Genomic DNA, 26,777 nt, shown 5'->3' with positions numbered 1-26,777 from the left:
TTCTGCACTGTTGTGTTGACGCACTCGATTCAATTCATGGTTCTAAAAGGCTTGCGTGTGTTGCAGAGCAACAATAGGTGGAGTAACACCAAGGGGCTCTTGCGTCTGCGTGTCCTTGTGTCTCTCTGAAAACGCATAAACTAGGCATAAAAAATACTGTTGAATTGGCTGGGAATCCAACCGGGGCCGGTTTAGGAAGCTTAGCCAAAGTTTCCCTGGATGCCCAAGAGGCCGGGGTTTAAAGTGGACGGGACGATGGAGAAAGCCACCTCCTCGTTAGTATAGTGGTGAGTATCCCCGCCTGTCACGCGGGAGACCGGGGTTCAATTCCCCGACGGGGAGTTAACACCTTTTTGAGTTTCTCTTTTAGAAATAGACAAATGGGATCAAATAGAAGAGGTTCTTTGAGATTGTTCTGCTCTGTGATTCTTCTGCTCCCATAGTTCCCACACAGCTAGTATAGAGGAACTTCCTCAGGATGTGATTATAGACATTGATCAAATAAAACGCTATGGCATCATTATACTTTACCATTTCAACGATCAAGCATTTTATATTTGTACCGGGAACTTTCTATCAACATTTTTCAATTGTAATTATTATTGTCGAAAGTTGAGCTTATTTGCCTCTCCTGTTTCCAATAAACTGGACGATTCAGTGGTCCAAAACTCTTTCAGTTTTGGACCACTGTGGCCTGTGGCGCCCTCTTTTGGTTAGAAGCATTGTATTTCAACGTTCCGATCTGTTGCTTAGTGCATACGAGAAATTTTGTCTTGCACCAAATACAGGGGCGCAATCTCAACCATAAACCTACCCCCCAAACCCTGAGGGACTTAACTGACGTCAAGGCAGAGTGGTTGAATTTGAGAGTCTGTGAGGGCTTTAAATTGTTTAAATACGAATGGGACAGAACTTTTGATGGCTTATGTCACGTCACCATGACAACGTCAAAAATATGATTTACAGTTGTACCCTGTAATTTGAACGACTTTCAGGCTTTTTTTCTCATTAGATAAAAAATCGTTTTAAAATAATGTTTTTTTTTTGTCAAAATTGCTTTGATGACAAAAGGTTGGCTGGGATAAAACTAAATTGTGTCTGAAAGAAAAAATGCCCCGTATGAGGCTCGAACTCACACCCTCAGATGACACGCTGCCTGCAAGATTAACCAGGTTAAACTATTTCATCTTGTTTTTTAAGAGATTTTGGCTAAAGAATACAAATTGACCGTGGCTCAAAACTCGACGGGAAAACATACACAAGCACCTCCTCGTTAGTATAGTGGTGAGTATCCCCGCCTGTCACGCGGGAGACCGGGGTTCAATTCCCCGACGGGGAGTCAAAGCTTTTTTTAAAGTTGCTATTTTCGAAATCTTCTTCCAGCACCGAGGTTAGTCGAGATAAGGAGTATGACGCATAAAAGTATAGAAAATATATAAAATTAAATGCAGTACTCATTCTGCCTGGTGACATTTGTTTCTTTTTATTGGGGTCGGATCCAGAGGTGCTATTTGAACTCCTTGACAAGGCTAAAATGTGTTTTTCCCAGATAATTTGAGCTGAACTGAACAGTCATAAACCCAGCCAATGTGGCGTCCGACGCCTTCTACATCGAGGTGTCGGCAGGCGGAAGCAGTGGAACCTGCAGCACGCTGATACATAAACCCTCTTCACTCCGTAATCTTTCATCCCCTAATTGTGGCGATTTGTTTTCAAAAAGAAAAAGTTAGTTGCATTGGCCGGGAATCGAACCCGGGCCTCCCGCGTGGCAGGCGAGAATTCTACCACTGAACCACCAATGCTCACATAGGACCAGAACGTGCACCAAAACAACAAATTCTTACCTACATAAAATATGAGCCTCCTGCGTGACGGGCCGAATGAAAATGCAAACCCAAAGTCCAAAAACAGGCTTGTATATGGCATGTCTCTAGCGAGGTGTTGCAATCGTTCTAAACACTGCAGCTGATCAGCACAATGCTTGCCTGCTACTTTCTTGGGTTCCTGATTTTTTTATAGCCCATGGAGAGGCGATGTAGTGGAGCAGGTGGGAGGTTTGTTGGGGAACGGAGAACTGGAAGGAGGAACAAAAAAAAAGAAAAAAAAGCGAGTATTAAAAAAGACTGTTGCATTGGCCGGGAATCGAACCCGGGCCTCCCGCGTGGCAGGCGAGAATTCTACCACTGAACCACCAATGCTCACATAGGAGTGAAGAGTGCACCAAAACAACAAGTTCCTGCGTGACGGGCTGAATGAAAATGCCTACCCAAAGTCCAAAAACAGGCTTGTATATGGCATGTCTCTAGCGAGGTGTTGCAATCGTTCCAAACACCGCAGCTGATCAGCACAATGCTTGCCTGCTACTTTCACACACAAATCCTGCCTGAAAACATAAGAAATGAAACATTCACCAAGATCCTTGGGTGAGTTGGTGCACTGTAATCCTGCACTGGAGGTCTCTCAGCTTTGTCCAATTTCGATGCGGGATTGCTCAAAAATCTCTGAAGAGGGGTTTTAGGTATGGCTCCTAATCCTGTGTATCTAACCGGGTCAGATTCCAATTCATCCACAGAAGCTTCATGCCTATGCCGCTTCCAGTATTCATTCATGCCATCTCTTCCGTGATTAATAGAGTGGACAACGTAAGGTCGAAAGACTGTGCCGATGTCCTGTCCAATACAAAAGCCAGCCCCGATGCCTCAGTCCCACCCCCTCCTCTTATCCGCTGATCCTCATCAGGTGCATGAGGTGCAGGTGAATTTTCATAAGTGACTTAATTAGTCTCTCCCATATGCCTCCGTGGTGAGCGCCTGCTGCTGGGTTAAATATCCACTCTATTCCGTCTTGCAGCAGATTCTTTCGGCATGTGTCGTCATGCTGTAGTCCTTTTAATGATTGTTCCAGTTCCTTTTTTGCGGCAACAAAATTTGTATCTTGATCAGATCTGATGGTTTTGACAGTACCTGGTTTTGATTGTTATCTGAAATCCAAATGTATCCCTTTCTATATTCCAGTACATCCCAAGAGCCCTCTCTACAGGTAGCTTTTCTCTGTCCAGGTCCAGTTCTTTAATCTGCTTGGCTTTGTGTTCATCTGAGATAGTAGCCAGGACAGCCCGGCTATTGATGAGGCATTTTGTTAGTTTGAATCCTCCTTTAGCACACCGCTCACTCAGATTTTTCACGAGGTTAACCGCTTGCCTTTCTGTGGGCAAAGATTTAAGGCAGTCATCTACATAAAAGTTTGATATGATAGTGTTAACTGCCACTGCATCACATTTGTCCTTGTTATCTTCTGCAGTTTTTTTGAAGAGCAAAATTAGCGCAACTTGGTGAGGAGATGGCTCCGAACAAATTAACTTTCATTCGGTATTGCTGTAAGGGTTTGCTTGTGTCTCCGTTTGGCCACCACAGAAATCGCAGCAAGTTAGAATCCTTTTTGTAAACTTTAACTTGGTGGAACATTCTCTCAATATCTGTCATAACGGCAAACTTCTCTTGGTGGAACCTCAGCACGACTCCGAGAAGCGAGTTGGCTAAGTCAGGTCCTGGTAAAAGTTCCTTTGTTGAGTGATGTTCCTTTGTATGTAGATGTACAATCAGACACCACTCTTATTGACTTTCTACGCTTGTGGTACACACCATGGTGGGGTATACAGTGCATCCGGAAAGTATTCACTGCGCTTCACTTTTTCCACATGTTGTTATGTTACAGCCTTATTCCAAAATGGATTAAATTCATTATTTTCCTCAACATTCTACACACAACCCATAATGGCAAAGTGAAAACTGTTTTTTGCAAATTTGTTAAAAATAAATAACGAAAAAAATGTACATAAGTAGTCGCAGCCTTTGCTCAATACGTTGTTGAAGCACATTTGGCAGCAATTACAGCCTCAAGTCTTCTTGGGTATGATTCCACGAGCGTGGCACACCTATTTCTGGGCAGTTTCTCCCATTCTTCTTTGCAGAACCTCTCAAATTCCATTAGGTTGGATGGGGAGCGTCGGTGCACAGCCATTTTCAGATCTCAATGCTTGTGTTCCATTTTACGTCTAAGTGTCACATTTGGTCGTTTAATTTCAACGTGATTAATATAGTGGACAACGTAAGTTCGAAAGACTGTGCCGATGTCCCGTCCAATACAAAATCCTGCCCCGGTGCCTCAGTCCCACCCCCTCCTCTTATCCGCTGATCCTCATCAGGTGCATCTAATGAATCATAAAGAAAGTTATTTCAAAAATGAACAAAAAATACATTAAGTGAATACACATAATTCCTACCAACAAAACAAATAAATGATGTGTAACAAAACAGAAAATATGGTTCCAACAGATGTTGATAGGCAAAGGTTCTAACACGGTGTCACAAATGTTTACAAAGAAACTACAAAGAACACATGAACACTTATGAATAGCCCTGTACTTGAACATGGTCTTTGTTTTGACCAATGACAAGCACATGGGTCCAAAAACAAAGCATGAGATGGGATCAGAACAAGCAGGCCGCTCATCCTAACACCTTCGTTTGGATTTCTACATCATAAATTAAGTGGAGTCCCCTTTAGGGGCGTGAGCACCTGATGGGCTGGGGGAGGGAGGGGAGGGGGACTGCAGCAGGTTGGTGGAGCTGTGGGGGATGGGATCAGGACATTGTCTTTCAAATCTGCAGTAGAACTTATTCAGCTCGTCTGCCAGGCGGAGGTCATTCATGGAGTGGGGAGTTTTTGGCTTGTAGTTGGTGAGGTGTTTGAGGCCTCTCCAGACCGAAGCAGAGTCACTTGCTGAGAACTGTTGTTGGAGTTTCTCAGAGTACAGTCGTTTAGCATCTCTCACCGCCTTGCTAAACTTGTATTTTGCCTCTGTGTACAAGTCTTTGTCCCCACTCCTAAATGCCTGATCCTTTTGCAGGCGTAGTGTGAGATGGGATGAGAACAAGCGGGCCGCCCATCCTAACACCTTCGTTTGGATTTCTACATCATAAATTAAGTGAAGTCCCCTTTAGAGGAACAAAGAAACTTCAAAGAACACACACACAAAAGCCTGCCTGAAAACATAAGAAATGAAACATTGATCCCATTGTAAATGCCTAAGTTAAAAGAGCTGTTGCATTGGCCGGGAATCGAACCCGGGCCTCCCGCGTGGCAGGCGAGAATTCTACCACTGAACCACCAATGCTCACATGCCTGGCAAAATCACAGAGTCTCGTGAATATCCACCAGGTGCAGAGGCTACCGGAAGATGGAGAGATGTTGATGGCAAAGGTTCTAACACGGTGTCACAAATGTTTACGTGCAAACGTTCTTGCCTTTCTGAATCTTACAAAGGCACAGCGGAAGGGAAGGATGCTCACAGTTCTGAAGTTCATTGAGCTCAGGCACTATTTTCCCCCGAGATGCAAAGAATAAATCCACAGGAGGAAGTGTAGGATTTCACGGAAATGGGCTGCTCCTACAGGTTGCCAGCTCACTCTCAGTGCAACATTGGGTTTACCCGGCTTTTCCAGCCCCCTGTCCAACTATCTGATCCAGCTCACTACAGGTAGTGACTTTTAGCAGACAGCCCTGCTATTATGTTCACCCAGTTGTCCAAGACATTCGGCTTAAGTTCTGAGGATGGGACAACAAGTTTGATCCTTGATCTTTGGCCGTGGTTATTCTGGTACCAAGTACACTTATGAATAGCCCTGTACTTGAACGTGGTCTTTGTTTTGACCAATGACAAGCACATGGGTCCAAAAACAAAGCATGAGATGGGATCAGAACAAGCAGGCCGCTCATCCTAACACCTTCGTTTGGATTTCTACATCATAAATTAAGTGGAGTCCCCTTTAGAGGAACAAAGAAACTACAAAGAACACACACACACACACACACACACACAAAAGCCTGCCTGAAAACATAAGAAATGAAACATTGCCCCATTGTAAATGCTTAAGTTAAAAGAACTGTTGCATTGGCCGGGAATCGAACCCGGGCCTCCCGCGTGGCAGGCGAGAATTCTACCACTGAACCACCAATGCTCACATGCCTGACAAAATCACAGCGTCTCGTGAATATCCACCAGGTGCAGAGGATGTCGGAAGATGGAGAGATGTGGATGGCAAAGGTTCTAACACGGTGTCACAAATGTTTACGTGCAAACGTTCTTGCCTTTCTGAATCTTACAAAGGAACAGCGGAAGGGAAGGATGCTTACAGTTCTCAGGATCAGGATCAGGAAACATCTATTAGCCAAAATATGTCAAACATACAAGGAATTTGTCTTGGCGGTTAGTGCGCGACAGTAGACAGACAAGACAACAGTGCACAAGTAATAACATAAAGTGGAATGAAATGCTAATGCAATGAGTTAGTAGAATAAAATAAAATTTAAATATTAAAAAGTCAAAAAGAAAAATATTAAGCATAAAGTGCCCTAACGAACAAGTAACAGACAAGAGACAAAGTGACAAGTGACGACAAAGTGATGAATTGCAGTTAAAGTGGCATGTGCAGTATGAAGGGGAGTGACCGGTGGAATGTTATAGTCAGTCATTGGGGGACCGGGCTCTGTTGATGAGCCCGACTGCCGACGGGAAGAAACTGTTTGTGTGGCGGGAGGTCTTAGTCCTGATGGACCTCAGCCTCCTGCCAGATGGAAGGGGCACAAACAGTTTTTGTCCGGGGTGGGAGGGGTCGGCCGCGATCTTTTTAGCTTGCTTCAGAGACCTGGAAGCGAACAAGTCCTGCAGGGACGGCAGATTGCAGCCGATCACCCTCTCTGCAGAGCGGATGACCCGCTGCAGCCTGCCATTGTCCTTGGCTGTGGCTGCAGCGTACCAGACGGTGATGGAGGAGCAGAGGATGGACTCGATGATGGCCGTGTAGAAGTGGACCATCATCGTCTTTGGCAGGTTGAATTTCTTCAGCTGCTCAGGAAGAACAACCTCTGCTGAGCCTTCTTGGTGATGGAGCTGATGTTCAGCTCCCACTTGAGGTCCTGGGTGATGATGGAGCCTAGGAAACGGAAGGAATCCACAATAGTGACGGGGGAGTCAGACAGGGTGATGGGGGAGGGTGGGGCTCCGTTCCGCCGGAAATCCACAACCATCTCCACTGTCTTTAGAGCGTTGAGCTCCAGGTTGTTCTGGCTGCACCACGACACCCGATGGTCAGACTCCCACCTGTAGGCGGACTCGTCCCCACCAGAGATTAGTCCAATGAGGGTGGTGTCATCCGCAAACTTTAGGAGCTTGACGGACTGGTGGCTGGAGGTGCAGCTGTTGGTGTACAGGGAGAAGAGCAGAGGGGAAAGAACGCAGCCTTGGGGGGAACCGGTGCTGATGGTCCGAGAGGCTGAGACATGTTTCCCCAGCTTCACGTGCTGCTTCCTGTCAAGACAGGAAGTCTGTGATCCATTTGCAGGTGGAGTCGGGCACGTGCAGATGGGAGAGTTTGTCCTGCAGCAGAGACGGGATGATGGTGTTGAAAGCAGAGCTGAAGTCCACAAGCAGGATCCTGGCGTAGGTTCCTGGGCAGTCCAGATGCTGGAGGATGTAGTGGAGGGCCATGTTGACAGCATCTTCCACAGAGCGGTTGGCTCTGTAGGCGAACTGTAGGGGGTCCAGGAGGGGGTCGGTGAGGGACTTCAGGTGGGTCAGGACATGTCTCCAGGGAGGTGTTGAAGATGTCAGTGAACACCGGAGACAGCTGGTCAGCACAATGCTTCAGGGAGTGAGGGGAGACGGAGTCCGGACCGGCTGCCTTACGGGGATTTAGTCTTCTAAAGAGCCGGTTAACGTCTCTCTCCAGAATAGAGAGGGTCGTTGCTGGTGGGGGAGGGGAAGGTGATATAGTTGAAGAGGCGTGAGCACCTGATGGGCTGGGGGAGGGAGGGGAGGGGGACTGCAGCAGGTTGGTGGAGCTGTGGGGGATGGGATCAGGACATTGTCTTTCAAATCTGCAGTAGAACTCATTCAGCTCGTCTGCCAGGCGGAGGTCATTCATGGAGTGGGGAGTTTTTGGCTTGTAGTTGGTGAGGTGTTTGAGGCCTTTCCAGACCGAAGCAGAGTCACTTGCTGAGAACTGTTGTTGGAGTTTCTCAGAGTACAGTCGTTTAGCATCTCTCACCGCCTTGCTAAACTTGTATTTTGCCTCTGTGTACAAGTCTTTGTCCCCACTCCTAAATGCCTGATCCTTTTGCAGGTGTAGTGTTCTGAGTTCCGCTGTGAACCAGGGTTTGTCGTTGTTGTAACTCACCCTGGTGCATGATGGTACACAGCACAGACGGCGTGATAAGCCCTGCTTACTGTGTTGTAACAGTGATCCAGCGTGTTCTCCTCTCTGGTGGGGCATTTAATAAACTGTCGGTATTTAGGAAGTTCATGGGTGAGATTTCCTTTGTTAAAGTCCCCGAGAACAATAACTAAAGAGTCCGGGTTGGTCCGCTCCACACGCCGTATCTGGTCGGCGAGTCTCTGAAGTTCATTAAGCTCAGGCACTATTTTCCCCCGAGATGCAAAGAATGGATCCAGAGGAGGAAGTGTAGGATTTCACGGAAATGGGCTGCTGCTACAGGTTCCCAGCTCACTCTCAGTGCAACATTGGATTTACCAAGCTTTTCCAGCCCCCTGTCCAACTATCTGATCCAGCTCACTACAGGTAGTGACTTATAGCAGACAGCCCTGCTATTATCTTCACCCAGTTGTCCAAGACATTCGGCTTCAGTTCTAAGGATGCGACAACAAGGTCGATCCTCGATCTTTGGCCGTGGTTATTCTGGTACCAAGTACACTTATGAATAGCCCTGTACTTGAACGTGGTCTTTGTTTTGACCAATGACAAGCACAAGAGTCCAAAAACCTTCATGAATGATTCAAAAGATTTATGATGGGAAATGATGCTAAGGGTCCTGAAGTTCACTAAACTTGAGAATCCGGCAGATCCGGTGCTCATGGCCAAACCAAGTCTGACTCTACGGTGTATCTAGCCAACTGAGGGCAGATCCGCCCCGGAGTTGACTACTATCTGGGTACCTTTCCTCCACGCATAGAGGAACATAAGGATATTGAATGTTCTGAATTTTATTCCATGTCCCTATTCTCCAAGCCAATCAGTGTCGAGATGCTCCGCCCGTCATCATCACCGTCTTGCTGCCATTGTAAAAAAGCATTTTCAAAAAGGGACAATATTGCAGGTAAGTGTATTTGAATAGTGTGTGTGCTATTACAGACATAAGTCAACAACTACACAGATTCAATGAGAAAACAATGTTTAAATGCTTATTAATGGAGGAGAAAACGTAACTTTGTCTAACACCTCCTACATACTCAATTACTGTTGTCGGAATACATTTTACTTTAGAGATGAATATGTCATATGTTGTTATCCCTATCACAGGCATTTACATAAACGTAGTAACTTACATGAAACGACTGCATTTGTTACATACTTGTTACAGACGTTGTTACAGTAGTATTTTTCAAAACACATCTATAATAATAAAATCACTGCAGGGTTCCCAAGCCTCACGCATTGAACATGAGACGCGCACCTTACAACCAGTTCACACGCCACACATTGAAAAGGAAAGCCAACCGAGTTTTCGACAGGGTAAAATCTCCATCATAGATAACCAAAATAAAAATTGATTGCGCCCAACGTGGGGCTCGAACCCACGACCCTGAGATTAAGAGTCTCATGCTCTACCGACTGAGCTAGCCGGGCATGGATGTGACTGTATTGTGTTCATATTTAATTGCAGAGATGCTGCAGGAACATACTTGATATAAATTGTTGAACGCTGCCGCTCTGTCATCCATGATTCAGAGAACCATAGTTACATCCGTAACAACGATGGAAAATCTGGAGTGTGATCACTTTCTGAACATAAATTCTCAAAATTAAAGAATTTTATTTCAAAATGTCGGAGAAATGCTGTGAGTAGTTCATAGAAGGAAACAAAATAATTGAATTTTACTCGAACACCAGAGAAGCTGATGATTTTGAAGTGGTTTCTTAATTTTTTTCAGAGCTCTAAGTAGTAGCTGTAGTTGTTGTACTACCAGGAATAAAGGAGCAAAATCAGTAGTAGAAATATGAAGTAGTAGTGGTAGCCGAAATTACTACAGTAATGAATTTTGGACAGGATGAAATTTCCAATTCGATAAAACATAAACATAATAGAAGTAATTGCAGTAGTTAAAAACCATAAAATGGTAAAGGTAGTAACAGTTGTAGCATCAGCTAGTAACAGTTGTAGCATCAGCAATCAACCAATGAATACATATATTCTTCTACAAATATAACATTGTAAATGGCACTCATAAACTTCGAGCTTAATCAGCATAACATGATTTAAGGTTATACCAGCAAAAGTGATGCCCCGTGTGAGGCTCGAACTCACGACCTTCAGATTATGAGACTGACGCGCTGCCTACTGCGCCAACGAGGCTACGTCTACATCCTCACCGGAACTCATTAAATAGAGTCTCAGATAACATACACTGAGAATTTCAAATACATGCGGAGCAGATATGTCCACATATCAAAAACTCATCACGTTACTTCAAGCGACTATTAGCTGTAGTAACTCTGATCTTCCGCTAGAGGGCGGCAACGCTCCACTGTTGAGCCTCCCGTCCTTCCATTGACGTTATGTTCCCAAAAAAGTAACAATTCATGTAACGTTAAATCCAAACATCCAACAATGGACGTGTAACCAAAATCAAATAAGAGACTGTGAATAAAGCGAGCATAACATGTGGCTGAGGTATTTATCTCCGTTTAATCGTGTGCGAAGGCCTGATGTCAATAACTAACGTTAAGTTATTACTTTTTAATACTTTAGTTAACATCAGCAGCTCACATTAGCGGTCACTGAGTTGAAGCATTGTTCACCAGTTCATTTAAGTCCCGCCCCATAAGCTGTTTAACAAGGAAGAAAAGCAGCTCACGTAATGTGACTTATTGTTACTAACGTTAATTAACATGATAAAACGGGAACTAGCGTTAGCTTCAAGCAAGCTTGCCAGCCCAGGCCGATGCTACCCGCTCTCCGTAAACTCGCGTGTGAAGAATAGGAATGATGTTAATAAATAAGTTATTCCTTTTGGGTAGTTATTTAACAGCTCAATTAGTGGCCAGTTAGTTCAAGCATCGTTCACCAGTTAATTTCAGTAACGGCCCATTAGTTGTCGGACAAGCAAAAATACAAAAAAAAACACGTTAATTAGCTTTAGCTATAGCAAGCTGCGAGCCTACAGCGATGCAACGTTGGCTTTTAGCCATGCTGCTACCCGTTCGTGAATATGTATAGACTTAACGTGAAATGCTTATTTTACAAGTAACACATTGACATTGTGTCTTCAGTAACTTACCCCAAGGCCAACACAAAACAAATGAATCCACCATTAATCCGGTTTTCCACCAAAAATCCAGCGCAATATACGTCCAATTTGGGCCGTTAATCTTCTTTCTCACGACAAAAACAAACAACACATAAACTGTTGAAAACTGTTTTGACAATATTCATTAAAGTAGGCAGTAATAACGTCGAAGTGACCGTGTAAGGCCCTGGGGACACGGACTCGCCTTCAATTAACCAGCATCCAATGGGCGGAACGCGGTGGCGGGGTCACGTGTTGGGCAGGTGTGCGCGCCACACTATGATGGAAAATTACCAAGAGTCGAGCTTCGTCAAGAGCTACGGGCTAAAACGACGTCACGTGTGAGAGTTGCTCATGTGAGGGCGTGTAAACCAAGAATGACATCAGAAATGTACCAACTGTGATGCATATTTAATAATTTAATTTCAGCATGCAGAAATCAGGTAGAAAAAAACTTTACAGCAATGATAGTAAAAAGAACAACAAAAAGAAACAAACAACGTGAATCAATGAAGCACTGGAGGCTCACATGTTTTCGTTGGTTTAGGCTTAGGGTTGATAGCTAGTACAACTTGTCCAAATTAAAAATAAAAAAAACTAATCAGGATTTGTTAGAAAAATAGTAATGTTACACCCAGCAGTTGGTTTTTAAAACCCTGATGAAGTTAACTGGGAGCAGGAAATCATTCAGTGTCCCCCCGACATAAATGGGGGTAGAAATGAATAAAACAAGGGTTTAGTGTGTTAGTATAGGTGTGTGTGTGTGTGGGGGGGGGACATACACCCCTCTTCAAATGGCCCTAGTTAGAAAGTTGTGGCGATTAAACTCCTTCATACAAGAGATGTCATTTAAGTTACTGCTTTCATCATCAACGTCACAATTTCAGTTTGATCGTCTTTTATGGCCTCATCATGAAACATGGATACAGAGAAATTAAGAGTTTTTTTATATTCATCTTTTTTGCCCATCATTTTTTTAATTTCAGATAATCTCTTAACCTACTCAGGCCAACAAAGTCAAATGATTATTTCAATCTGCTTAAATCGAGTGCAGGAGAGCGTTCAAGAATTTAAATTCTTATTTCAACAACCAACAAAAATCTACTTAATGACAGAACTGCTTTAAAAAAATGACAATCCATAGCAAAGTCAAAACATAAAAACCCTTTCACAAATATAGTTTCAAGTCAGTTACGATGAGTTTAAAGCCCCGACGGAGAAGAAGAACAGGCTGCAGGTCAGAAGGAAAATGTTCCCAAAGCTTCCCTTTAAGTGGCGAACAAAGTCTAACCGTTTACTATACAGCCCCCTCAGTTGTCATGTAATTACACAGCAACAACCCTTAAACCGCTTATCATACGTCTGTGTTAGCAACTAAAACCTGCTTTGTGTAAAGTGACTGTATAATTATGTTTCAGTCTGTGGAACAGAAGAGGAAGCTGTTAAGTAAAAAGTTTAAAAAGACAAATAGGTCCAATGTCACTTTAGTTCCATGCAGAGGAATCAGAGCTGTTTTCTTTTTCTAATCATTCATTCATCCAGCTGTCAGTGCTTCTTCTTCTTCTTCCTGAAGGAGGATTAAATGCAAACAAAATGAATTTTAAAAAATTCCACTAAAACCTATTGGTGACCACGAGGTGGCACTTGTTCGTGAGATTGTGGCTCATTAGTTTTCGGGCCCGAATGCAATACGAACATTGCAAACAAAAGCTTCTTAAAAGTAAGTCTGCGGGAAAAACAAAACCAAAAACTGAAGGCATCAAATTAAGAAAGATATTAACACAGAACGCTTCCCCCACACGGACACCGTGGCGTTCAATTCATTTCTCCCAACAACGGGGAACATATTTGTCCCTGGATCATCATCGCAGATATTTGCTCATTTCTAATCGAGTGAAGCTGGAAAATCGTCCGTAATTTACAATTTAACTTAAACGATGTGGGGAAACACTACATTCTTCGTTCTACTTCTTCCCCCTTTTTAAACTGGTTTCCTTCGTTGCAAACAGTCCCTTCCTTCATTGTTCCCTCCTTCCTTGTTGTCCTCTCGAGCGACACGCACCTTCCACGTTTCATTTTCTTGGAAAAAGTCCCATTTTTTTTTCTCCATCCTTTCACACCAGCGCTTTCGCCTCCGGTCCGCTCAGAAAAGCACATCTTCGTTTTTAATGAGCGTTTCCACCACAAGTCTCTGGTATCGGATGTCGTTGAGCGCCGTCATGGCGTCCAGCCCGGGGGCCCTCATCAGGGTCGGGCCGAAGACGATTCCCAGGTTCTCGCTGGACATGAGGTTCTCCTTCTCGTACTCGGTCACCCTGGAATCAGAGACGGAAGGACAATGTGAGCGAGTGAGCCGAGAAGATGGCCGCAAAACTAGAAGTCGGGACTCGTGGGCTCTGACCTCTTGAGGTGAGCCATGAGGTATCGCAGCGTCTCGCAGTGGGCCGGCGGCAGCAGCTTTAAGGCCTCGTGCAGAGACTCCAGTCGCTTCTCGGCGTCTGCGATCTCTGGCAACACACCAAACACAACAATTCATTTTAAAATGCAAACAAATCCGTGTCCTTTCCTGATTTCAACAGTACAGAACAGGACGCCTCAAATGCTCGTCCTCTCATTCTGGGTTCCTAAGTACATAAGACACATAAAGCACACACGGAGACCTACTTCCTGTTTCGATGAAGTGCGGGTAGGCGTCGTACGTGATGAGCGGAATAGGCAGCTCCCTGAAGTAGAGCTTGAGGGCTCCGGCAATGATGTTGAGGTCCTCGTAAGCATTTGAGGAAATGTCCGCCTTCTCTCCATCTGTGGGGCAGATCCATCAGCCAAACAAGTGAGCCAACGTGGTCACCAAGTGAAACACCAGCCCTCAGTCGGAAGAGGAAACAGTCACCTCTGTCAAACGCCAGCTTGACGTCTTCAATCAGCTCACTGAAGCCAGATATCCTGTACAAGCCCTCCGACTGCAGACCTGCGACACACAGACATTCATTTGATGTATTAGGACCGGAAAATGTCAACGACTGCCTTTGGGTTTCAGACAGCTGCTTTGTCAAAAATAGAAGTTTAAAGACACCTTTAATCGGAATAATAAAACATGATAATAAATAATTGTGTCACAGAGTTCAAACGGGTGGATTAAGTGCTGATACACAACAACGTGCTTGTGACGGCGCTTTCTCTCCTGACGTGCCAACAGAAACACACACACACACACACACACACACACACAGACGAGAGGGAGGATTGATGAGGGATTCAAACAGAGACAACAGGGAATGAGAAGTAAATTGCTCTCTTGCACCCGTCAAGTCCAATCACTTCAACCCAGGCGTCTTTATTGATTTCACGCATTAGTTTCACTCAGGTCCTGAAAGGTAGTCAATAAAATCCCATCCCAGATCCCATAAAGGAGGTGGGAGACCGACTCCGGCACGCGGGAGTCACACACATGCCGGCCCCGTGGGGGTTCCCCCCCTCCTGGAATCGCAGCGAAGCGCCAGAATCCTCTCACCCCGAGCCTCGATCTCCTGTATGCACATGTCCACCACCATGGGCCGCTTGGTGTTGTGGGCCTTCACCAGCGTGGTCAGGTCGCAGCTGTACACCTTCTTCACGTGCCGCAGGTCCGGCTGGCAGTCGTTGGGCACGACTTTGGAGCACTGCTTGTGGACGTTTAACCCGCAGTCTGACAGAGAAAGGCGGAACAGCAGAAGGGGAGTCAGCACCACTGCCGGACAGTTGCACTCTTGGCTCTGCTCAAGAGCCGAGGAGTCACCGGCGATGGTGAGTAACTTCAAGCCGCGTTGGAGCACAGCGGAGGAGGCACAAAGGACCACATGCAGAATCGTATTTTTGTTTGTGGGTGTTACCTGCACACTTGACTCCCTGAGCGATGAGACCCCACATGAAGTTAGCGCAGTACTCACACCAGTGGGGGCCTCTGAATGTATGAACCTGGTTAAAAGAGATACAGCAGGGATACAGAGAGAAATGACTTAAATTAACAACATTTTAAATTTAAATTTAAATTTAATTTTTTTAAATTATTTTTAAAAATAGTAGCATTTGCCAATATTAAATGGGTATACTGGCACAGGTTATAACCCACAATAACAGACGTAATCATATAATATAATAATTACATGTTTTAATACAAAGAGAGCGATGAGCTTTAGTCTTTTCTTTGCATGGATTAATTCTATATAATGAAATGCTAAAAACCTCCATCACATCACAGTGCCGCTGCTGTGTGTGTGTGCGTGCGCGCTCACGGTTCATATTTCCCTTAAGCTCAGCACAATGTGGCTCTGACCTCTGTGCTCCTCACTACTGGCTGCTGGTAAAGTGGACAACTGGGAATATAAAGCGCTTACGAAGCTTCAAACCACAACAGTAGATGTGTGTGTGTGTGTTCTATGTATTCTAATGCATTCTTTGCTCTCTGATGTGAATTTGAATAAGACCCCATGAGCTGAATCAGCAACTCTTGCGGCGCACACGCTAGCTGGACTCGGTGGAGGAGCGAAGGAGCGGCTCACCTTGAAGTTGTGGACCTTCTCGTACTTGGGCGCCAAGTCGCTCTCCCTCAGGGTGGCCCGCCGCACCAGCGCCGTGAGCTGCGAAAGGGCAAAAGACCTGATTGGTTGCCAGAAAGTGGAAGCGGGAGAGGTGGGTTTGGAGGGGGCCGGGTGGACGCGGGCCCCTGAGCCCCCGCCGGGGTCCGTGGGGCCGCTGGGGACCGGCAGTGAAGGAACCGGAGCGGCGGCGACATTCAAACTGAGAGCTGCACTCAACAAAGAGCCCTTCTGACCCGCCGGCTTCTCGGCCCGCCTGCGCTGCGGCTTTTTAACCCTTTTCACCACATGCGACTCTCTGCTCGGCATTGTGGGAATTGTAAATTTGGTGTGAATTTCACTCACACTAGACACAAAAACTCAAAAACAGTCACAGTGCCAAGAAATATGAAAGCTCCCAAAGGCAGAAAATCCGAGGAAAAATGACCAAAAACAGAGAGGAAATGACCCGCTAGAGTCTCAAATCATTTCAGAAGCCTCATCCGACGACAACGTCCCAAAGCGAGGAGCCGATACAGACCGGCCCTGCTCTTTTACCAGTGCACAGATCAGCCAACCAGATTAGCTCTGCACACGGATGCGGCTGCTCGGTGCAATTCCAGTTCATAACAAAGGCCAATGAATGAAAAAAAAAAAAAGTCACCGAAATAAATATTGTGAAAAAGTTCTCTTAATTTGTTTCAATAAATCTTCCTCAAAATGTGCTCCCAAAATCCTTCAAACGGGACGGATGCTGCAGAATGTGCATTCCCGTTGCAGCCTGGTGGAGGTGAGTGCTTCAGCCCACATGGCTCAGTGTGTGTGTGTCTGTGTGTGTGCGTTAATCCTCTTTCCCTCCACACACACACACACACACACACACACACACACACAGTAGCGGAGGGGGAGGGCTGAGCTACGGTGCAGCGATGGATAAATTTAACAGGTCACAGTGAGAGGAGAACGAGCCAATCACAGCGCAGAGATCCTTGTTGTTCGTCTCCTGTTTCCACCGGGAAAGGGACAGCGAGGCAGGAGGAGAACGAGCGGAGAAACGAGCTGTTGTTTTCTTCACTCTTCTTTTGTCATTTCACCAGATCTGCTTTCTGCCCAACGAGAGCACTTACGCTCACGTCGTTGGACGCCCCCCCCCCGGACGGATCTACAAGCTTCCAGCAGTTTGCATTATCAGATTATCTTGTGCCAAAGTATACAATTGCGTTATAACACATTACGTTGGATTTTTAACCCAAAATTGACCGAGTGAATATGTGTGACTGGTCACGGGTATTTAATGACAGGGTGGCGGGTAGCAGCGTGGATAACAATGCCCAGACTATGGACAGAAAGACAAAAGCAGCTAGTTATCCTCAGAAAGGTCATTTAAGCTCCTAAAATGTCAGAATTCTGAATGTCAGAAAATCAAATCCGAGGTATCGCGATTTAATATTTGCCTTCCAACTCCTCAAAGTAATGCCTAATCCTACAAAAAATGTAAATGGGAAAATAATTAGCATAACCACGCCTTTATGGAAACAGCACCTAACCTGCGATGAAAGGTGGTAAGCTTTGTGGAATGAGCATTTTGTCTTCCATACAGAGAACCACCTCGGGTCTCAATGTCACAGCCGTACCGCTTTGTCTGCAAATCCAGCCCATTACCAAAGCACACACGTGCACGCACACACGCACACAAGGACAGTGATGTACGAGGAGCGGTGCAGGTGGTCACGCACTGCAGGTCACACAAGGCTTCCGGAGGTTCAGTGCTGGCGTAGCGGATACACACACACACACACTACTTTGTGCCTTGTTGTCACACACACGCATCCACAGAAATCACGTTTACACAAAGTGTGATTGGCAGCAGAGTCAGAAAGTAACCCTGTCAAATGCTGCAAAAGCTCCATCTGTTTAAATAAAAGTTTCCTTGTTGGTCCTCTGGGTCAAAAAAACAATCCCATAAAACAACTATCAACAAACTTTACTGCTTAATACTTTTGGGAGACAGCGGGTTTCTGCAGGCAAACTGTTGTTATGCAGTTTATCTGCAGAGCCTTTGGCTGGAGGGATTCTTCCTCCTCCCCCTCCTCCCCCTCTATCCTAGCTCTCTAGAGAAACTTTTCTCACATTTAGTTCAACTTTCTCCAGAGTTTCCCAACATTAGCAACTGTTTGGTTATTACCGATAATTACTGATTACTTGAAACAGAAAATGACAACATTTCAGGTTCATGTCTTTTCGATTCAGCAGCAACATTTTCAGACCTCAATGTGTTTCTAATAGTCTTCTACAACATGCAACGACAACTTGAAAATATTGATGTTGAATGTACAAGAAACTGGGGCCGATTTGAACAAGGCTTTTGGGAACTTGCCAAACTTTAAGGGGACAAAGCGCCTCACGGTTCATCCTCTGACACTGTGCACGTGCGCTTGTGCTCACCCTCTCCTCGGCCTGGCGGTCGTCTTTGGGCGGGACGGGGCCATCCGGGGCGTCGGGGCTTTGTGGCAGGTGTTTTTTCAGAGTGGGCTCCTGGTTCAGCGTAGTGTAGCCAACGTGTTCGTAGATGGGGTTTATGGTCATCTTAGCGATGTACTCCGCTGCCTGACAGAAGAGAAGGTTACTGTCAACACGGCAGTCGCAGGTTTGGGGTTTTGCCGCCAAATCTTCCAAAACACATTCCGGATTTTACAGAATACACAAAGAAACACTTAAGGGTAAAGAAAATGCGGATGTTCCTTTTTTAAATGAAGAGCCCAGGGATGATCCAGTGGCCGAGCGGAGGAGGCAGGTAATGATGCGTGTGTAAAGCTGAAGGTTACGTAAACATCGGCTCACAGCTCAGATTCTTGCATTCTGTAAACATCCATAATCAGCATTTACATTCACTGATCGCAGCCGTGGTGTTTTGGGTTCTCAGAGCAGATGTTTTTGTGGGGTGGGGAGGGGGGCCACACACCTTGGTCTCGATGTAGAGCGTGATGAGGCCGTCGGTGACCAGGTCGTGGATGGACTCGAACCTCTTTTCTCCAACAAAGTGCTTCCCGTCGTGGTAGAGACGGAAGTTTCTCGTCTGGTTCCCGAACCTGGACGGAACGGAGGAGGACACTTTGGCTTCAGGCCGTGCAGGGGTGAAATGAGGATAACATGAATGTCGTTTGAGCGTCTGGGTTGTCACTTGGAAGCTTTAAATACTAGTTAACTATTTTCAATAGAAGATTAAGAACAGAAGCGGTTCATTCGCTCACTACTGCCCCCCTTTTACAAGAAAATACACAGTCAAGAAATGGCACAATAACTGTGACAGGCAGACACTGAACTGGGCCAACGCGTCATCTGCCCCTCAGCAGATCAAAATTGAACCACCGCGAGATGAAACTGCACCGTGAGATCATTAACCCAAAACCCAACCTTTCCATTTCCGCCGGGCCAGAGTGGGACGCTGGCTTATGAAGGGGTATTTATGGACGGTAATTGGAACCACGGCCATGGGAGAGGCAGGGAAAAGGGAAAGAACCGTGTGCAGGTGGATATGAATAGAGCACGCTGACCCAAAAGCGCGTTCTAATTGTGCCGTGCGCCCAATTCAAACTGTGACTCCAACTCAAAGGAAACGACAGCTAACATTCAAGTCAAAGCGACTGCTGATCAGGCCGCTGTCAGTTTGGCTTTCACGGTTTGGGTTTGACCTTAAAGATCTTCTGGCCCTCGCAGCTTTTTTTCTCTCGTCTGCATCTACCTTAGAGCCAGCGTGTAGGTGCCCGGCTGTCTCTGACTCTCTCTGATGAGGTAGCTGCCTTCGGCCTGACTCAGCCACTGGTCGGCATCTTCTCTGGAGATCATCCCATGGTACCTGGACGTGAGGAGGAGCTTATAGGTGAAGATTTCCTCCAGAGAACAGGCTTTTCAGCATGAGGAGATGGAGAGGAGTCGAGGGGACGTGCCTCACATCAATCGCTTACGAAGACAACAATAACTTACTCTCTTCCATAGTATTTGGGCCGGTTGTCCACCTGCAGGGGCAAAAGGAATATGTACAGAGGATGAAACAACTACAGCCGAAATGTTCACGGGGTCGGCATTGCATCATATTACAACATATTGCATACAACAGCAAAAACACAGGGTGTGAAATGCCAGCGTTAGCGCGTGTGTGTGTAGCGCACACACACACACACACGCGCACACACACACACACACACCGACACGGCTCTTGTGCGTGGGCACAGAGAATTCTGCACGAGTCGGATAAAAAGCAGAACATAGTGTTGCTCTCAAACTGCTGTGGAGCCAATAAATCAACAAATGTCCAACAAGCTGAGCTGAATATTAATATGGATGCTCTGTGTGTGTGTGTGTGTGTGTGTGTGTTTGAGGTGCACCTTGATATGGGTGTGAATACATTTTGTGCATACGGCAAACACCATCGTTCCACATACATAAATCAAGGTGGTAAAAGTCAAAATGAGCCGTTCCCTCATTCCACCCGTCTATGAGTAACAAAACGCTGCCTTTACGTTTCTGAACTTCCTGAATTATCCAGTGGAACACAATATATATTTATTACTCCTGTTTTTTTTAGCTATGGCTTTGATGAAACTGTATAATAATAATGTAAGACGAGGTCCTAAAGGACAGTCTCCCCTTCGTTTAAGTCACCCTGACATGCCACAAATTAAAAAGTACCTGCCTTAGATACGTGCTTATTGGGGCAGCAGTAAATCACATAGGGCTCAAAACAAAGCTGCCGGTCGTAAAGGGGGGTGGGTTGGATTTTAAACGGGTCAGCACAAACTACCTGACCAGGCCAGGGCATCAAAGCCAACAGCTGTTCATTTAGCACAAACACACACACCACCATCCATCCAGCATGCCCTAAAAAGACTTTTCAGATTAACACAAACACCAGACGCACAATCCCCCATTATTTAATCCCCCTTGGATTCCCACGGACCGTGGTGCCCCCGCCGCTAACACATCTGTTGGCGAACACGCTGGTTTCCCTCCAATAGCACTCCCTCTAATAACAGCTTGCTTGAGGCTTAGACCACAGCATCATTGTTTCAGTTGGTAATCGAAAGTGATGCTGGAGAACAAACAACATTTGATAATCTTGATACAAGCCAATGGCAGATCAAGCTGAGCTTCTTTGGGTCTCCATTCAAATCACTGAACAATGGGTGAAAGACAGACGCGGCGTTTGGCTGTCTGGCAGAGGAGGCATGTGCTCACCTCACAGGTGCAGGTGAGTCTGCGTGGGTGAGGCGCCTCCTGCTGGAGCTGGTACACTGTGGCAGAAAAAAAACAGAAAAGCATCAGCATGTAAGAAACACTCATAACAATCGTGAAGTTTAAGAAAAATGACAAATGATTATAACAGCACGCTGAGTGATCCATAAATACTCACAGTAAGACTTCCACACGGGTGGCCTGTATTCATCATGATCTGAGGACAGAGAGAAGAGCAGGTCTCCAACAGTTACTCTTTATTTCTTTAGCTCCAGCGCCCCCAGGGGGACAGAGCGTGGTACCGTGTTGATCGGCCTCATTTCTCAACGTTGATACGAACCCTCATTCAGGTTAATCCTTTTTATTTCAGGTGCTGGGTAAGAGCGCCAGGCTCAGACTTTTATACAGCTTAAAACTAAAACTTTGCGGCTTTGGTAACGCCATCGCCAAATGAATATGGTGAAAAAAATAAGTGAAAGTACTTCACTGAGCATAAACTGTGACTAAGTGACTTGCAACGTGAGACGCTCAGAAGAACACAAGATCTTTCCCCTTCCTCTCCAGTGGCGTTTGGCTGATGTACTCGTTCAGTCAGCTCATTTGTGTCAATTCTCATTTACAAACACATCAAAATGCAACGTAGTGCGACAAGTAAAATCAAAGCGTGACACGGTATCGACTGTTAAATCCTCTGTTGTAGTTTCTGTATGAAAACATGTGCTTATTTCTTTAAAAGCTTAATTTTGATGAGACAAAAATGCACAATATGCAGCGGCCAGTATCCCTTTTAATGCAGGCACATCTTCCATCTTCTCTGCAGGAGTAAAACCAACGGCCTGTTTCCTGTTCTCTCCGCGGGCCTTATCTGTGCAACACTTGTCGTCCCCGTATCCTGTCTTCAAAATAACTCCAGGTCCTCCCTGGCCAAGTGTCTCCCCCTCTTTCTCAAGGCAACAGAAGCTCACAGCGAGACACAGCAAAGACAAAACACACGGCCTGCTGACGAATCGCAGTGTGAAGCAGGATACAACTCTGGGTAAATAAATGCCAGTGCTTTGACCCGAGCGCTGCAAGGACAATTGTGATGCGTAAATCGGCTGCAATGTTTTCACAACTGATTAAAATTTCATATTTAAGTTTACCAAAAGCATAAAATACAAAGCTATACGTCAGTACTATTCAACAGAAAATGAATTTTAGACACTGCACAGCTTAAAATACACCATTTTTAATAGTTAGTAAAGTTCCTACTCAAGTACTGGTAGACTTGCGTTGAAGCAAAGCTGATTTAACTGCGTTATTCACTGTTCATAGTTTCGATAAAAATGCATCATAATTTCTAAGATGACCGTGTGGTTGGTTTATAAAACCATAGCCTGCAAAGTTACCAGTAAAATACAACTGTGACATAAACGAAGCAGACGAGGATGTTATTGATTTGAGGTTGAGTGGTGAAGAACTTTATAATTAAGGTAATTCAAAATGATTGTGGACAGTACCTACCAGTTGTATTATAAAAACATGACACACGTACAAACAAACTGGTGTGTGATGCTGCTTACCAAACACATTCAGAGCCATCTCGATTCTGGGATTTCAATATTACAATGATCGATTAACCAGTGGATCCAAATTTCCAGCAAAACGAACCACTCTCAGTTAAAATCCTGAAAAAGAGAAGATGTTTAGGGTAAATGAGCTCAAGGCATTCTCCCACTGACCGAGGTCAACCACCGTGGCTAAAGTGAAAGCCGCTGAATAACGATGAACAATAACCGGTGAGCTAACGTTAGCGGGTTCGGTAACGTTATTTCAGATGGGAGCTGAACCGATCATCAAACGGAACCAACGGATGCATCTTTTTACCAAACCGTAGAGGTAAACAAAGACGTTGTAATACACTGAACGTGCACCGACGACAGTCTTCAAACATTGTGAATTGAAACACTAGTTGATAAACAGTTAGCTAATAATACGGCGTACTCACATTCAAATCCATTCTGCATTGTGGTCGCCATCTTACTGGGTCACGTGGGCAGTCTCGCCCTCTCTCAAATGTAACTATGGTAACGGTCCTTTCCGATGTTAACGTTAGCTGTTAGCAAGAGTTGTTGTTGGTTGTCGTTGGAGGCAACGTTAGGCTTCACTAAAAGGGAATAAACCAAACCTTCAGGGCAGCTGGCGAACGCGATACCTCGCTTATCTGCCTTCTTTGTTAGGGTAAGGTTTAAACTCAGAATAGGGTTTTTAAACTCATTGTATCCCCACTCAACTCATGGCCGGTTAGCTCAGTTGGTTAGAGCGTGGTGCTAATAACGCCAAGGTCGCGGGTTCGATACCCGTACTGGCCATTACTTTTCTCTTGTTTCATTCAGGGTTTCTGAAGCGCCTTATGCCACGAAATAATAAAAATCAGGAATGAGAAAGAAATTTACATTTTCCCTTACCATTAGAACATCGCTAGAAATGTTAATTATGCCTTATTCCACCTCTTTAGCCGGGCCCACAATTAACTAATCACGTTCATGTTGTCCGTGGTTCATCGTCACATCGACTACTTTTCTATAAATGCAGCAATACCGACCTTCCAAAATCCATTTTAGGTCCTACAACGTCATTTTAAATTCATATGAACAATCATTTTATTGTTACTTATATGTTCAGTATGATGGAATTTTACAGTTAGTATAGTAGATGTATAGCATCTTATATATTTCATATATTTTTATATATTAGAACCTTAAACTTTAAATCTATAACAATCTAACATATTCTATAAAGTAATTGTTTTGACCAATCTGAACCTACTTAAATTGAAACATTTAAAAAAACAGCAGAATGAGGAAAATGTTTCCCTCTGGGGTAGAGTGGTTCAGAAGTTAATACTTGAGCTGTAAACTTGCAAATTGAACATGCCATTTTTCTTGCATCATGTTATTTGTCTTGTTGTCTCACATTCAAATCCATTCTATGTCTGACTTTCAGCATGATAAAACTGAAAGTGCACATTTATCTGAGGATTTTGAACGCGACTGCGCTCCTCCCCCCGGAGGACCGCGCGGGGGCGCTGTTCAGCCGCCCGGGTCGGACTTTCTCTCTTCCTGCCGATGCACGATTGCTCTTCATTGTTCCAGTGGGGGGAAAAAAAGGAAAAAAAAAAAAAGAAGCTCCACGCAGCTCCGGGTTTTCCCACAATCGCTTCGATGGCCACCGCACCGAAACCACGTCCCACCTGAGAGGGAGCGGATTCACCGGAGTGCAGGAGTCACGGCACCGAGCGGGATTTACCGTCCGCGTTGGGGAAGTTAAAAAAAAAAGAAGCAGAAGAAGAAGAAGAAGGTCCGGCTGACGGTGAACCTGCGGACCGCGAGGAAAGAGGGGGTGAGGAAATAGTCGTGCTGCTCCGGATTATGTAGCGAGGTGACACAGTTAGTTTCCTCGCGTCGTCCCGTGGTTGGATTTAGATTCAGCCACATTTGTTGCGGAGTCCCTCCCCAACTGTTTTTAGGCAACAGCGCGTGATGTTTGATGAGCCCGATGTTTGAAGCGTAAACTCTCTTCCATCGCAGCCGGTTCCTAATCGGCTGAGCTTTAGGAGGTCCAGCACCCCCCCCCCCCCCCTCTATAAGCTTAATTACAGACAAGGATCTCCAATAAGTGCTTCAAACGTGTACACGTCACGCAAAGATAATACATATGTATCCATATTTGATCTGACATGTGCTTTGAGTCTTGTTTCACATCTATTTCTATGTATTTCCCTCCCCAGCTCGTCTCCTCAGTCTGTCCCTGCAGACCTTGCATGCACATTAATATCAACAACACAGCAGCCCTGTGAGTGTGCTCCGGTTGCTTTAGCCCGCTGACTTCTTTACTCTGGCCTAAAGGATTACTCTGCTAACCTACATCCTGGAGCGAGCACTCTGCCAACTGCACTCTGATGTGCATGCATTATATATATATACATATATTTATTTTTATTTTTCATGGGTGTGCTTGTTTTATTCCACTGGACGAAGCTGCTGCAGAATCCTTCTGGAGAATGCATGCAATTACTCTTTTGTTTTGCCCCCCCCCCCCCCTCCCTATTTGGTGAGAGGTCAGAGCACAGGGGTCAGCGGGGAGGCGGCACCCGGGATCAGCTTTGTTCTGATGGTTGCCGCCCCGCTGCCAATTCACTTTTACAATCAATATCACACCTGTAAGGCCAGGAGAGCTGGTGTTGTGATTCCTGTGTGTCTCACACACACACACACACACACAGTCAAGTTGGAGAGCAGTAGCTTAATGGCTGCATCACTTTGATAAAACGTGGTATCAAGCCTATCGATCTGTGCAGTGTGTCGCGCTGCGGCCTTGAGCTCGTCAGCTTGTCGTTTCGCCGCAGGTTGTCCTTTCTCAGTTTGAGGCGACTCAGTTGGCAGCTGTTTATTGGATGTTGCATTGTTATTGTATTGCTCATCGCTGCGATTTTCCACCCCTGATAATGTTTTTCTTCTCTGAGCGTTGAAATAAATTCCTTGTGTGCCTATTCTGTGAATATCTCGAGGCTTACAGGAGAGTAGCCCATGTTGTTGACATGCTCCTCTTAACATTAGCAATTCTGGCAGATTTATCTCAAGTTGTTATGAAAACCCACTTATCAGAGGGTTGATTGTCAAGCCTGTCAAAGATGAAAAATGTGTCCTATTACACAACCGCCGGGAAAATATTATGCCCGGCGGTTTATGCAACGGTTCATTTTCACCAACCATACAGTCGACTGAGCTAACTGCAGATTTACGTATGAAAGATGAAGCTTTCTCACATCCGATTCCCAAAGCCCGGCTTCCCTCCCGCTAACTCTTGGGAAACTTTCCTTTAAGGCCAGTTCAAAGGCTGCCCCCCCCCCCCCCCCCCCCCCCCACCCTCCGAGCTGGAAGCTCCCACAGTGGCTTCCTTTGTGCCCGTGTGACCAGCTCGCTCCGCGTTCCCTCCCGAGCCAAAGCCCACGCTCGATGCCCCCGGCCCCCTCGCCGAGGAGACGGTGGAACGTCAGCTGTGAAACGGAGATAAACGAACAGATCGTGTGGAGTCGTCCTCGACCTCTTCAATCCATCCAGTCAACATTTATGGCCCCCCCCCCCCCCTCCCCGCGGTGAGCTTAGAGGCTCTTGTAAGGCCTTGAGTGACCTCTGTGGAAGCCGTGCAGGCGACAATCCATCTTCATAGCTGCAGATGTGCGTCGCTCTGATTGGCGCCGCCTTCAGGGTGACACGGCGTTGAGTGAAGCGGTTTCCTCTGAGCTTAAACTTGTTCTTTCCTCGGTGTCACTGAGCCGAGCGGAGCCTCCGTAGGGGGGGGGGGGGAGGGGGGGTTAGCGCACGAGAACAAAGGCATGTTTCTCACAGGTGTAATCAGTAACTTTACTTTACAGGTCCCTCTTTTTTTATTGTCGAGTCACTCCCCTGACCTGTTTCCAGTTCCAGCTTTTGTCAGCGAGGTGAAGGGAGGTGCTCGCTTGTGTGTCGCAGGTGGAGGGATTAGTGGAAGATTGCCCTTTGCATTCTGGGAAAGATTCAGTTCTCACGTTTTGGCATGAAAAGCTCGGCGAGGCGTGAAGGAACAAAGGGGAGGTCTCCCTGCAA

At 45.7% G+C, this 26,777-nt stretch overlaps 2 protein-coding genes and 9 non-coding genes across 14 annotated transcripts in view; 4 read left to right on the top strand and 7 right to left on the bottom strand.

Annotated features, from left to right (window-relative positions):
• The first annotated feature begins 270 nt into the window (after positions 1–270).
• On the top strand, positions 271–342 carry trnad-guc (transfer RNA aspartic acid (anticodon GUC)). Its single transcript has one exon. It is a non-coding gene; the product is annotated as a tRNA-Asp (tRNA).
• Positions 343–1,267: 925 nt separating this feature from the next.
• Positions 1,268–1,339, top strand: trnad-guc (transfer RNA aspartic acid (anticodon GUC)). The gene has a single exon. It is a non-coding gene; the product is annotated as a tRNA-Asp (tRNA).
• Positions 1,340–1,731: 392 nt separating this feature from the next.
• Positions 1,732–1,802, bottom strand: trnag-gcc (transfer RNA glycine (anticodon GCC)). Its single transcript has one exon. It is a non-coding gene; the product is annotated as a tRNA-Gly (tRNA).
• A 325-nt stretch (positions 1,803–2,127) lies between these two features.
• trnag-gcc (transfer RNA glycine (anticodon GCC)) lies at positions 2,128–2,198 on the bottom strand. The gene has a single exon. It is a non-coding gene; the product is annotated as a tRNA-Gly (tRNA).
• A 2,907-nt stretch (positions 2,199–5,105) lies between these two features.
• On the bottom strand, positions 5,106–5,176 carry trnag-gcc (transfer RNA glycine (anticodon GCC)). Its single transcript has one exon. It is a non-coding gene; the product is annotated as a tRNA-Gly (tRNA).
• Positions 5,177–5,949: 773 nt separating this feature from the next.
• Positions 5,950–6,020, bottom strand: trnag-gcc (transfer RNA glycine (anticodon GCC)). Its single transcript has one exon. It is a non-coding gene; the product is annotated as a tRNA-Gly (tRNA).
• A 3,611-nt stretch (positions 6,021–9,631) lies between these two features.
• trnak-cuu (transfer RNA lysine (anticodon CUU)) lies at positions 9,632–9,704 on the bottom strand. Its single transcript has one exon. It is a non-coding gene; the product is annotated as a tRNA-Lys (tRNA).
• Positions 9,705–10,358: 654 nt separating this feature from the next.
• trnam-cau (transfer RNA methionine (anticodon CAU)) lies at positions 10,359–10,431 on the bottom strand. The gene has a single exon. It is a non-coding gene; the product is annotated as a tRNA-Met (tRNA).
• A 1,326-nt stretch (positions 10,432–11,757) lies between these two features.
• Positions 11,758–23,650, bottom strand: LOC120815768 (N-chimaerin). Its single transcript, XM_040170752.2, has 16 exons — positions 23,598–23,650; positions 23,138–23,296; positions 22,713–22,817; positions 21,329–21,367; positions 21,154–21,209; positions 19,903–19,934; positions 19,661–19,774; positions 18,881–19,007; positions 18,364–18,525; positions 15,904–15,981; positions 15,235–15,319; positions 14,877–15,050; positions 14,256–14,333; positions 14,030–14,167; positions 13,767–13,872; positions 11,758–13,680 (listed from the first exon to the last, which is right to left on the bottom strand). Exons 3-16 carry the CDS (start codon positions 22,729–22,731, stop codon positions 13,509–13,511), a joined length of 1,380 nt encoding a protein of 459 aa, XP_040026686.1. The 5' UTR covers positions 22,732–22,817; positions 23,138–23,296; positions 23,598–23,650; the 3' UTR covers positions 11,758–13,508.
• trnai-aau (transfer RNA isoleucine (anticodon AAU)) lies at positions 23,428–23,501 on the top strand. Its single transcript has one exon. It is a non-coding gene; the product is annotated as a tRNA-Ile (tRNA).
• A 485-nt stretch (positions 23,651–24,135) lies between the features above and the next one.
• LOC120815563 (FERM, ARHGEF and pleckstrin domain-containing protein 1) overlaps positions 24,136–26,777 on the top strand; it is a 29,598-nt gene continuing 26,956 nt past the window's right edge. For 3 of the 4 annotated variants that reach the window (XM_078101394.1, XM_078101391.1, XM_078101386.1), the window contains exon 1: positions 24,232–24,531. The gene's annotated coding sequence lies outside the window, so the exon portion shown is untranslated. Of the gene's footprint in view, positions 24,532–26,777 lie in introns of all 4 variants that reach the window. The other variant, XM_040170627.2, reaches the window with a different exon arrangement.

The sequence above is a fragment of the Gasterosteus aculeatus genome, chromosome 1 (assembly GCF_964276395.1).
Source record: "Gasterosteus aculeatus chromosome 1, fGasAcu3.hap1.1, whole genome shotgun sequence".
NCBI lineage: Eukaryota > Metazoa > Chordata > Actinopteri > Perciformes > Gasterosteidae > Gasterosteus > Gasterosteus aculeatus.
Note: the sequence above shows the minus strand (reverse complement) of the source record. Positions and strands in the feature narration are given on the sequence as shown.